This window comes from Centruroides sculpturatus, unplaced genomic scaffold (assembly GCF_000671375.1).
Source record: "Centruroides sculpturatus isolate CEXI.00-Female unplaced genomic scaffold, Cexi_2.0 scaffold649, whole genome shotgun sequence".
Classification (NCBI taxonomy): domain Eukaryota; kingdom Metazoa; phylum Arthropoda; class Arachnida; order Scorpiones; family Buthidae; genus Centruroides; species Centruroides sculpturatus.
This window is the reverse complement of record NW_019385064.1, coordinates 54-13,823: the sequence shown is the minus strand read 5'-3', so window position 1 is coordinate 13,823 and position 13,770 is coordinate 54. Positions and strand designations below refer to the sequence as shown.

At 30.7% G+C, this 13,770-nt stretch overlaps 1 protein-coding gene across 2 annotated transcripts in view; it reads left to right on the top strand.

Moving 5' to 3' along the window:
• LOC111634148 (putative uncharacterized protein DDB_G0289963) overlaps positions 1-6,584 on the top strand; it is a 104,463-nt gene extending 97,879 nt beyond the window's left edge. For both annotated transcript variants that reach the window (XM_023378857.1, XM_023378856.1), the window contains 2 exons: positions 4,943-5,208; positions 5,549-6,584. In XM_023378857.1, the coding sequence (XP_023234625.1) occupies positions 4,988-5,208; positions 5,549-6,569 (1,242 nt within the window). In that variant the 5' untranslated portion in view covers positions 4,943-4,987 and the 3' untranslated portion in view covers positions 6,570-6,584. The remainder of the gene's footprint in view (positions 1-4,942; positions 5,209-5,548) is intronic.
• The last annotated feature ends 7,186 nt before the right edge of the window (positions 6,585-13,770 follow it).

Genomic DNA, 13,770 nt, shown 5'->3' with positions numbered 1-13,770 from the left:
TTCTAACCAAACAAAAATGCTTTAGTGGTGTTTGCTAAAGTCCTGAATATTATTAAATAGGAAGTTGCATAGCTCACAAAAGTGTTGTTAAAGTCATACTTGCCAGAAAGGGCTTTATTTTTTCAATGTTTCCTTGATGTTGTCAACTGTACTTTTCAGTATACTTCCTTTGTTCCTTTGGTAGTTAGTAATTCTAAATTTTCTCTTTGTTTTCTTTTATGTATTTTTAATAGGCCTCTATTTTCCTGCTTTAACTGTTTGTTTAAGCTGTAATAATCCTTGTCTTCCTTTATAGTGAAAAAATAAGTTGGTGTCACTTTTTGAATGTAGGAAATGATTATTATTTTTACATTATTCAGTCTAAAGTATCCAGTTTAATCTAGATCCAGTGAGTTATGCCAACAGTGTAAAGTACAAGTACTGTCTTGGTAACATTGCTTTGATTGTATTTCTATAATGTGGCTTTGATTTTAAAACTTTTCTTTATTTGCCTAATTTATTCTTTGCTTATGTTGCTTGATTTCATTATGTTTTGATGCATTTTGGTTGTAAGATATCTTAAGTATTTGTAGCTATCTATAGGTGGTGAGCCCTTAATTTCACTATCATTGAGCATTTTTGTTCTTTCATTAGTTGCTAGCTGTCCTCTGTCACCAAATTTGCTTATTTAGTCCAAAGTTCATTGCACTATCATTACTAAAGACCCACAGTGTTCAGCCTAGACTTGATTTCAGCTGATGATTTTCCAGAGTTTCAAATTGTCTATTTACAAAAGATAGAACAGTTTTATTGATGTTCATGAAGTCTGGTAGCCTTGCCTAGTTTTTTCAGTCATTGGTAGTGGAATCATTGCTGTGGAATAATTATTCTGCTATCAATAATTATTAAATAAGTGTTATTCTCATTTCATATCTCATCTTGATAGTTATCACTGCTGTAGCACTGTACATGAGCTGATTCACACAATAATAACATCTCAATTTTTGCAGAAGACTTGATCAAATCATTAAGGCCTATGTCAGATCCTTCATGACAAGTTTCAATTGGGTAATCTTTTTCAATTTTATTATTTATTCATGTGTTTAATGATTTTCTACTTTAGCTCTTTATATGTTTGAATCAGTCAGTCTGTATTTTTTTAGTATAGATATGGTAGACTGATGCAAAATGCCTTATTTTTGAACAGTAGAGATATACAGTATTTTCTTACAAGCAAGACATTTGAAATAAGGTGTTTCAAATGTTGAAACACATAATTTACACATTGATGTGGTGTTTGAAAATAAAAATTTTGTTTTTTTCTTGGGGTCCATTTGGTAAACCTTAATGAATCTAAACTCATTTTTTAACTGTTAACATAAGTCTCCATAATTGTCTTGTGATATAGCATTTGCTTGCTGTTGTGACTGTTCATTGGCATGACACACAAATAGTTGCCGCTAGTGTCATCCTTAGATCTGGAAGCAAATATTTTGAAAAGGCTTAGCATGTATTTCTACAACTGATTTATCTCTGTCTAGATGATCAGAATAGATACTGTAACCACAATCCTTAACTTTATGTTTCAGTTCTGCCAAATATTTGTCAATCATTTGATCTATTCATTGTACATACGAATACGATTGAAATAAACAGTAAATTTCATTTTTGTAAGGTTGAAAGTGACCATCAAATTTATCTAAAATGACATCTATGGTATTATTTAAATATTACATTAATTTTTTTCAGGTTTGTTTTAGTATTTATTATTATTGTTATAAATTAGTTTTGAATCAGTCCAGTGAAAGACAGAAAGATTTATTCCATGCTATTAAGGAATTTTTGTACTAAATGACAAGTTCAGGGAATTATAGATTTATGCCTGTGGTGGATTGTATATTTTTAATACTTAAATATTGGAGATTCCTTGCCAGTGATTCTTGTATGATTTCCTGTAGCATAATGGAGATTAGTATGACAAAAACTGTTTTGCTGTCAGTTTTGCTGAATTTTTGATACTTAGACATTTTTTCCAATTTTGTTTTTTCAGAATTCTTAGATAATAGAATTGCAATATCAATGACAGATGTAGTTTTAGAAGTTTTTTAACATAATTTGAGGTGTAATTTTTACAGTTCTATCAGTTAGAACAAGTATATCCCAATAAAGTATAAATCAATAATTGTTTTAATACTGGTGGAGGATGGAATTTATAATAAAGAGCTAATGAGAAAGGAAAATTTAAGTTTTAGTAACTTGATCCTGAATACTAATCATGACGTTTTTGTCTCAGGAAATATATTTTCAGATTTTAGCCAGATGAAATATAATTTTTCATTGACTTTGTCACCTGTTAAAATAGTAGGTATTTTCCATGGATTGGTTTCTCCCAACAAAAAGCATTTACTTTTCTGACTGTTATAGAATATAACATACAGAAACTATGGTGATTGACCTTCTCAGTTGTTTTGCATTTCTTGATGATGTGTCAACACTTCAGGAGCTAGTTTTCTGGCTCCTGGAGTGTTGACATAATTTTAAAATGATTTTTTTTTATGTTTTTATTAAAAAAAAATTTCTTATAAAATTGTGTGTTTGTATGTTGGCATCTATTTTGAATTATATCTCTGGACTAGATGAACCTAAAATTTTGAAAACTTTGCAACTTGACAGGATTATTTCTATAGTATGGTCTGTTGATGCTATTAAAGTGTTTTTGTTGACTAAACATCAAAGGAATTGGAGATAGGAGGTAGTCATGTGTCATATCTTGAGTGGAGTCAGATTTAATGAAAATTTTACTCATTATTGGCATTCACATTTTTTAAGAACTCATCTCTAATCTTAAAATATAGACTTTTGTCTTTTTATAATAATTAATAATATAAAAATTATTTTTTAATAAAATCCACAACAGATAGCACTATACATAATTTTAACTTTGAGTCCTCTCTTGCTGTTTTCTAAATTTAAATTTCTTTATTTAATCCTTTATTATTAATTAAATTATATAACTAAATTTAATATAACTAAAAATTATTAGATTTTCTTCTTGATTCCTTAACACATTAAGAGCACCTTTTAATGTATAGCATGTGCTGCTGCAACACATGCTATACATTAAAATCTGTGCTCTGTTATTTCAGAGCAATAGGCTAGCTATAAACATATATATACATAATGGAAATAGTTAGAGCATGGCCTGTGGGAATGGAAATTGCATTGGTCCAGTAAAATTTTTTTTATGATAGAATGCGAATAGAAATTTCATTTTTTTAGTTATAAAGTATTCAAAATGTGCCTTTTCTAATGTTTTACTTGCACAATGAACATGAATAAGTACAATATTGTGAAAATATAAAGCACAAAAACAAATGTTTGAGAAACAATTTTTATTTTCTTTTAGTGAACAATGTATAATGTTAAAAATGAAATTATTAATAAAATTAAATTTTATGGGAGTCCTAATATAATAATAATTAACAATCCAATAATTTACGAATAATAATAATCATTATTATTATTAATATTATTGTGTTTGTAAATTATTGGATTGTTCAGAAAGTTCATAGTGAAATTTGACAAAATTCAAAGCAGTACGTTGTACTGAATTAGTATTTTATTAAATAATGTGTACACCATTTGTTTCAATGACTTTTCACTATCTATTAGGTAGCTTCATTGATCCCTTTTTGAAAAATTTTATATTATTTTTTAGCAACAAATTCTTTGGAGTGGTTTTTACTGCCTGTAATGTACTTAATTATTTTCAAGAAGTTTGTAAAGACTGAAACAAATTATAGTCAGATGATTCTATGTCCAGTGAATAGAATGGATGGAGTAAAACCTTCCAACCAAAGTCAAGTAGCTTTTGCCCACTCTTTGTTGGCATGTGCAATCTAGCATTGTCCTGTTGCTGTTGATAAAGACATATTTCCTGTTGATCAATTCCAGCCATTTTTGTTTAATTACATCATTTAATTGATGTAACTGGGAGCAACATTTATCTGAATTAAATGTTTCATTGTTTTTCAGAAGTTCTTAATTAAATTAATAAATCTTTTGCAATCCCACAAAATATACTGCATAACTTCCTTTGGATGTAATCTGACTTTTGGAGTGGAGTAGTAGCTTCTCTCACTCTCCTGAAGATCTTTTTTTCACTTGACATTTTTGTCTCTTACAAGCGACACTTTAAAAATGGCTCATTTTTGTTATGTTTTAAGAGCAAATTCCTTACTGAGACATAGTCCATCAAATGTTTTTCTGTTAAGTCATTCAGCACCCATACATCATAGCAACTAATGTAACCAAGATATATCCAAAGATATTACCAAAATGTTCACATATGGTACTATTTGATATTTTTAGAATTTTGGCAATCTCTTGATTACTGTAACATGCATTATCATCAACTAATGTCTTTATCTGATATCAATAGCAGATGATATATCAGAGTACTACACATCTTCCAGAGAAAAATTACCAGTTCAGAAATGAGAAAAACCACTTATATACAGTACCACACTTGCATCAGTAGCATATATCTTTTTTGGATCTGTGCAGCATTTTTACACTTGCAATAAGGGAAAAGCATGTTGGAAATGCACTTTCTTGTTTTCCATCTTTTTACTGTTGTTAAACAAACACAACTTGACCAATTTCTATTCTTTTTCTTTCAAATGATGCTTAACAATGACACTTACATGTTACACATGGATGCAAGAACAATAAAACATATGAACATCAGTCAAGACTGTTAATAGTGCATATTTGTCAAAAACACTACAGACTTTTTAAACAACCCAATATTTTAAAAATAATTAATTAATTAATGGTCTTCAATAAATTTAAATAGTTTTAAGTTTCAAATATAAATTTATTGAAATTATTTGAAATAAATTCTGTTAAATAAATTTATAATGTTATATAAAAATTTTCAAATGTTTATTCTTATTTTTAGATATGAATTGTGAAGGAAAAAATAGTATATGACCAGTTTGTATCAATGATGTTTGAGGGGAAACATATTCATTTTTCTCCAGTGGATAATAAGCCCCTCTGTTCATACAGTGTAAAGTTGTGTAAACAACGTCGATTAAATGGATATGCATTTTGCATTCGACATATTTTGGAAGATAAATCTGCTCCCTTTAAACAGTGTGCTCATGTTGCTCGTTACAATAATCAAAAATGCACAAATCCAATTCCATCTAATGAAGATAGAGAGTAAGTATATAAGATATTTAACTACATATTTGTTTGAATGTTAAACTTGTAAATATTTTTAAATAATATAATTTATATTATTTAGTATTTATACAGAGCACATACCCTTTATTAAAAGTTAAATTTAAAATTACATTCTTTTCTGTCATACTAACTGATAAAACCTTAGTAACAAAGGCAAAAGTACTTCTATATATGTGTTTTAACTTTTTTATTATTGAAATTATTTAAAATTTCTCAAATTGACCATATCAATATTATTTAATATTTTATAAAATAATGATTTATGATGTGATTAATCATTTTTATTGATTGTAATTTCTTATAAATTGTTTTAAAGGTTCTGCAATAGTCACATGCAAGTTGCTGGAATGCTTCCAAAAAAGGAGCGTAAAAACAAAAAAGAGAAAGAAAGAGATTTATTTATACCTTCAGATGGGAGGTTAAAATTTGCTGATAAGTTAAGAGCTCTTTTAAAGAAAGAAAATAGCATTACAAATACTGAAGAAACTTTCAATGATGATCCGTATGCATTTCCTGATCCTGTTACTGAAAATGGTAATAATAATGGTGGAACAGGATTATCAGTGGCTCGAACACCTTGGAATTGTACACAAAAGATTTTGGATAGTGCAAATTCAGAAAATATAATAAAAAATGAAGTAACTCAGTCTAAGAACAATGTTTCAGCTGAATGCAGATCGAAATCTCATACACCTAAATTATCAAAAACAATGAATAGATTACAGGCTAAAATTGCAGAAAATAAACTGCTTGATAAATTGAAAAAATCTCAGGAGTCTAGTCATCAGAACAATACTGTAGCAACAGTGGGAGGTAATTCAATAAATATTAAGTCTGAACCTCTATCACCAGCAGCAGCTTTCACTGTACAAAGTAGTAGTCCAAAAACAAACCCTGTTTGTGGAAGGAATAAACTATTAAATAAATTACTTGGTAATAGTAAAAGTAACTGTTCTACAAATACAAGTAATTCAGATCTTCACAGTGTAATTCCAGTAGATAATGCATCAGACACATCAAATATAAGTTTTTTATTGTCATCAGCAATGCACAAAACATCAAACTTAAAATCTCAGGTCACATCAAACCATCAAATATCTAAATTTGTAACTTCAGATAGGTGTTCAAATAATTCTAATTCAATAACTGGAATGGTTATGGTGAAACCACGAAAAAGCAAGGTCACAGAAATTACTTCCATTAAAGTTCCTCCAGTTCTTCAAAGAATAGAAGAGTTTTGGCAAAGTGAAAAGAAATGTTGTAAAGACTTATATCCTTTAGGTAAATATTATTTTAACTATTTATTATTTCTATTTATACTATTATTAGTTATGTAAATTCAATGCAAACAACTTGATGTTTAATGAATTAAAGTTTCAACTTTCTTATTACTAAAAATGTTCTGTATTTTTATGTTTAAAATTCATGTATTATCTGTGCTTAAAAGACAATTTGAAAAGGATGCAGGTTTTTCTGTGGAGCTGATTAAGTTGAATTTAAATTGCAGTTATGAACTTGTGCTTATGGAGTAATGATTGCTTCCATAGTATGAGATATACAGTAGGGAGTTATGCATAGGTTTTATTTTTGTTCTAGCAATTTTCTACAAGTTACATACATCATTGCAAGTTATGTGCATGAGAATACAGTGAATTTTCATTACGTAAAAATCAGTTCTGTATTATGATCATCAGGAAAATCTATCATTCTATATCAATGTTGTGTGTCTTATATTGATTAAAAACATTTTAATTGATCTAACTATTATTTCTAAACATAAAATTAAATATTACTGAAGTAAACATTCTCAAAGGAATAAAAAGTTTTTCTAAAGTTTGTCTTCCTTTTACTGATGGCATAATAAGTCTAGCAAAAAAGAAAAGCCACCTTAGTGCTCGTATAATTGAAGTAAACTAGTTTTATTTATTTGTAAAGATGGAAATTTATTGCTAACTGATAGACTGAGTTAGCTTAAATGGCAAAATAGATTTGATTTCTCAAAAGTTAGTACCATAATTTTATACAGATAACTCATCATGGTGTATATCCTACAGAAAATTGCTGGAATGGAAACAAAAGTCTTTGCATAGCCCACCCCATTGTACATCTTGCACCTCTGGAGCAGCCATTGAAAGCATCACTTACTAGTATACTGTTTAGAAGATAATGCTTCAAACATTAAAATTGTTTGTCTAAGATTCTTCATTGTAAATCTAAATATATAAAACTAGCAGACCCCGCCACGTATTTGTTGTGGCTCAAAATGTATCTATTATAAATGTATAACACTTCCCCTGTGGGGGGGTAATTTTTCGAAAAATCCCTTCTTAGTGTACATTCTCTTGATGTACCCTATTAAAACGTAATCAAAAATGCAAAAACCCGCATCTAAAATAGTATAAATAGAAGTGGAGTTCTTTACAGTAAGTCTTAATCCTGTCCATCTCCCCCAGTGGGGGAAATTTTGACACATATATTATATAAAAACATGTGCGTATTCGAATGCAGCGTTGTGTGAAAATTTCAAAGGAATCGATAGGAACAAACGAACATTACATTTTTATTTATATAGATAGATAGAAGATGATCTGCTTTAGTTCATCCTCACAGGAAAGCATAATGCTTCACAGAAAAGCAAACTTAGGTCGTTGTACTCGTAGCGCCATCTGTTGGACATAAAAGCCTTAATCCTAGATGATATCTTTTAATTTATATGAATGTTAACAGAATAATATACAGCCTATGCCCAACCTGAAGTTCCATGCTAAATACTGATGAAAGAATTTTTGAAATTGGATGAGTAATTTCGGAGATTACCCGCTACATCCAAACTTACAAGCATTATCTCTTTATAATATTAGTATAGATTACTTGTCCTGACTGACTGACTGAGTCACTGATTCATCATTGCCCAGAGCAAACTGCTTAAACCTAAAGAGGTGAAATTTGGTACACAGTTAGGGTACATCATGGAAATGCACACTAAGAAGGGNAACAAAATATACAAACATGTTGAAGAACACTACTTTCTTACATAACAACAAAAAGGTTGCCGTAGAAATCACAGAGGATGCAAAGAACAATTACTCATAGATTCAGTCATTCTACGGCAAGCACACAAACAACACAAACATACACATGGCATATATAGACTACAGAAAAGCATTCGACAGTGTTCCACATAGTTGGCTGCTACATATTCTACACATGTACAAAATACATCCATCACTCATTGCATTCTTTGAAAACAATATGCAGCACTGGAGAACAACACTACATCTCAGGGTTAGTAACACTTCCATACAAACAAACGAAATATTCATTAGGCGAGGAATTTTTCAAGGAGATTCCTTGAGTCCTCTCNCGAAAACACTATGCAGCACTGGAGAACAACACTACATCTCAGGGTTAGTAACACTTCCATACAAACAAACGAAATATTCTTTAGGCAAGGAATTTTTCAAGGAGATTCCTTGAGTCCTCTCTGGTTCTGCCTAGCCCTGAATCCATTATCCAACATGTTAAACAACATGCAATATGGCTACAATATCAGACATGAAAAAACAACACAGTTTATACTCTCACATCTCATGTACATGGACGACATAAAACTTTACGCATCCACACACAAAAACAACTTTAGCAGCTCCTACAAATCACACATTCATACACCAAGGATATACAAATCTAGTTTGGCTTAGACAAATGCAAAACACTTCACATAAAAAAGGAATCCTGAAGAAAGAAGATTTTGCACTTGGAAATGGAGACATTATTGAATCCATGGAAGAGGGCGAGTTCTACAAGTACTTAGGATTCCAACAAGCCNAAGGACATACAAATCTAGTTTGGCTTAGACAAATGCAAAACACTTCACATAAAAAAGGAATCCTGAAGAAAGAAGATTTTGCACTTGGAAATGGAGACATTATTGAATCCATGGAAGAGGGCGAGTTCTACAAGTATTTTGGATTTCAATAGGCCAAACTAACAGAACATACACAAATAAAGCAAAGATTAATTAAAGAATACCAGAGTAGGTTAAATGCTATTCTCAAAACACAGCTAAATGCAAAACACACAGTTAAAGCAATAAACACATATGTCGTCCCAGTACTCACATACTCTTTTGGAGTTATACATTGGACTTGCACAGATCTCGAGCAACTCCAACGGAAAACAAGAATAACACTTACTAAGCATAATCAACATCACCCTAAATCCGCCACAGAAAAATTAACCCTTCCATGTAAAGATGGCGGACGTGGCCTGATTGACATAGTTAACCTTCATTACAAACAAATACAATCACTGCAAGAGTTTTTCTACAGGAAACAAGAAACATCACAATTACATAAAGCAGTAACTCTAGCAGACTCAAATAACACACCATTAAACTTACACTCACATCATAGAGACTTGACACAACATATAAAAAGCATAGACACCATTAAGCAATTGTGGGCTCAGAAGACACTCCATGGCAGGCATCCTTATGACCTAGCCATTATTTTGTTGACAAAACTGCATCAAACAGCTAGTTAGATCGGGGATGCCTCTTTGGGAAGACGGAAGGATTCATGATTGCCATACAGGATCAGGTCATAAATAGTAAAAACTGCAGAAAACACATACTCAAAGATACAACACTCACAAATGACACATGCAGAAAATGTCACATCATCCCAGAAACTATGCAACACATCACTTCTGGGTGCAAGCTCTTGGCATAGACAGATTATTTACACAGACATAATCAAGTAGCAAATATAATACCCCAAGACCTTGCAAAGAAACACAAATTATTAGACATCCACAAACCATACTACAAGTACATTCTACAGACAGTATTGGAAAACTACACGCACAAAATGTACTACGACAGAGCCATAATCACAGATAAAACAATTTACCACAATAGACCAGACATCACACTCATTGACAAACACAATAAAATTACACACATTATAGACATAGCCATTCCAAACACTCACAATGTACAAAACACATGCAATGAAAAAATTAGCAAGTACACAGAACTTGCCCAGGAAATAAGGCATCTGTGGAGGATGGATAGGGTGCTTATTGTACCTGTTGTTCTCTCCTGTACAGGTGTGATACCACACACACTACACAAAAGCCTGGGAACATTAGAATTGAATAGAAATACATACATCATACTACAGAAGGCCACTATATTGAATACATGTCATATTGTTAGGAAATCCCTGAATACAGACACTAACAAACTTATTTAATTTTAGTTTTATTTTGGTTGCTATGCCTTGACTCTGGTCCGGCATAGTACACAGCCACCAGTGTGAAACGAGTATAACTCACTAAACACAATAATAATAATAATATCTCAGTATTGACGTATTTATGTTCAGTAATACATCAGAGAACACAGAACAATAACAATTCCAAAGGAAATTGCAAACATCAACAAAACATAAACAAGCACTACTGTGAGTTGTCCAAAGAAAGGCCAACACTTCCTTGTAAAGAAGGAACCTGTTTACAAGGAAATGACCTCACAGATATTTCAAACCTTCACTTCAAAAAAATACATGCTGGGAGTTTTCCTGTAGAAAACAAGAAGTATCATATTTACACATAGCTGTAATTTTTGCAGATTTTTGTACTGTTAGCAGTGAACCATTAAAATTACACAACACTGACCTGGATCTAATACAGTACGTAAAATGCACAGACATTCTCAGACAGTCTTAGATTAAAAAGGAGCTTCTTGATGGGCATCCCAATGATCTCAGCCAGGATTACATTGACAGAACTGTGTCAAACTGTTGGCTGACTTATGGGTGCCCCTTTGGAGAGATGGAAGGTTTATGATTGCCATACAAGACCAGGTCATAATTACAAGAAACCACAGAAAACATATCTTAAAAAGCACACAATCACAGATGGCACTTGCAGGAAATGCATGAGACTATAGAACACATTATGTTTGGTTGCAAAGTTTTAATGTGAACAACTTACATTGACATAACCAAATAGCTTATATTGTACATTGTGAGTTTCATACAAATACAAACTATTTCACATTCAGCAACCATACCACAGTGCTTAGGTCATTCAGAAAGTAAAGACTGTGTCACACTGCTACAAAATAGTTCTTTTCTTTGATTTGCATCATATCCTCACAAATTTCTTACTACAGTATACTTTTTATAATCATTGTTCTGTTTAATAGTTTATGCCTGTTTTATCTTTTCCTTTTTTCAGTAATGAAAAAAGAATACGTATTTATTAGAACAAATTTATAAAAATTTGGGCATGACTGTTATCCTCGTTGGGTCAGCTTTAATGTTCAGTTAATTTTGATAGTTTATAGTCTGTAACTTTCAGAAATCCTGAGAATAATACTGTACATTCATTTTTAAACAAGTTGGAAATTTTCAAATTTTAAGTTTGAGTGAAGTGAGAGAAACTTTCAATTTGACATGTTATAAGAGTTTAAAGGAATTTTCATTAAATTATGTTGTAAAATACACAGCATCTATTGTTGAAATTTAGTCAAATAAATAAATTGAATTTACTAATTTTATCCTTAAAATAATTTCTTAAATTTACAAATTTGATTTCTTAATTAAATAATAATAATTAATATTTAAGTAAAGTTTAGTGTAATAAACTGCTGGATTTTGGTTTTGGATTTTTGAGCATATTTAAGAAGACATCAATTAAAGGAGGTAGCTAACTAATATTAATTTTTCAACCTATTTTATTCCTTACCTCCAAGATTTCAATATAAGTAGTGATAATGAACTAATCTAAAAATGAAAACAAAATTTAAAAATAAAAAATTTAATTTGGTCATTTAATAGTATGATTTATTGTTTTTAAAATTAATTTTTTCATTAGGATTACAAAATTATCATCATAAATATAATGTTGTGTAGGCCTAAATATTAGTTGATGATTTTTCCCAGTTTTAAGAAGACAAAAGAAATCGTCTCTTGTCCTATATTTGAGGTTGATTATAATTTTCTTCAATTTTAATGTTGAACAAAGTTAAACTGATTCTAAAATTTGGTGCATTGATTTTTTAGCAGTGCTAAACCAGCGAAATTGTGACCTGTCATGTTGCAACCCATAAACTATGTGCTGGAATTAAGTATATTGACACTATTGTTAACATAGATTAGTCAATTTTTTTGACACAATCAACTAAATGAAGCTAATTGATTCTGTTGAATACAATAAAAATGGTCAGTTCTGGTAACTTTTTTATTTTAGGAATCTCTACTATTCTGTTTATTACTGTACAGATTACTGGAAGTCTCTAATTGAGTGATCATCAGAAAGTGGGGAAAGGATGCTGAAAATTTATAGAAAAATTTATTCTGTTGTAAATGTAACTCTGTTGGAATTATAAATTTATGTATTCAATGTGATCACATGTTTTAGACTTTATGAAAAAGCTTTATAAAAGTTATTTTAGACAGTTATAAAAGAAAGTAAGAAACACAGTTTTGGTTTTGTTTTCAATAGTCACAAAACTGCAAGTACACTTTCTGCAATACACATGAAATATGCAAGAAAGCCTACTTCCCTTGATGTGATGTATATGCTTGTCAGACTACTAAACTGGTTCATATGGCATTGTCTTGATTTTGCTATAAAACTTTTGTTAATTTCATTTTTGATATTGACAGAGAAGAAGATAAGTTACAATTTGTCACTTATAAGTTAGGTGGCCAATGTGTATACTTCTTTCTATAAAATGAACTTTTTGAGCACAGTTTTCCAATCAATTACATATGACTTAAATGCAATTTGTAAAAATGACTAATAAAGCAATCAAAACTTCATTTGCACTGATTGGTTCCCAAATATTTCAGGTGGAGCATCAGCAAAGCCTCTTCTATGTGGCTTACAGAATTGTGTTTGTTCTCAAAATCTGTTTGATCGATTTTTATTAAACTTTGTTGTTTTCCATTCATTGCAATGAGGAATCCAAAACTGTAATAAAAAATGGGAATACATGACTTCATTTTCGAGATATAAGGTCATTTAATGAACATGTGCAGCAAACAATATCACACAAATCGTGTGAATTTATCTTGTGATGTTTCATGGTCACTAGCATGTCTATGGGCTTCACTATAGAATTGAGATCGTTCTCAAAATTTAATGGCTGATTTTGATAAAACTTTATCATTTTCTATTTTTTTGGATGAGGAATCTAAAAACATAATGAGGGACCAATTAAATGTAAAAAAAATGACTCTGTGACTTTATTTTCGATTAGAGGGGTTAAAGTGACAATGTTTGTGCTCTCTGATGCAACTCAGTGCACCTAATAGAATTTAGGTCTACGGGTCAGAAATAAAAACAGCGTTGCGTGCACCTATTTTACTAGTGCAAAAAACAAACAAAACACAAGAACAAAGCAATCAATGATGATTTTTTTTTTTGATCACTCCTCTTGTGTTGGCCAGTGCAAGGATCATGTCTTCCATGCCTCTCTTGTGGATGGCAGGTACAATAATTATCTGTTCTATGCCTAACAAG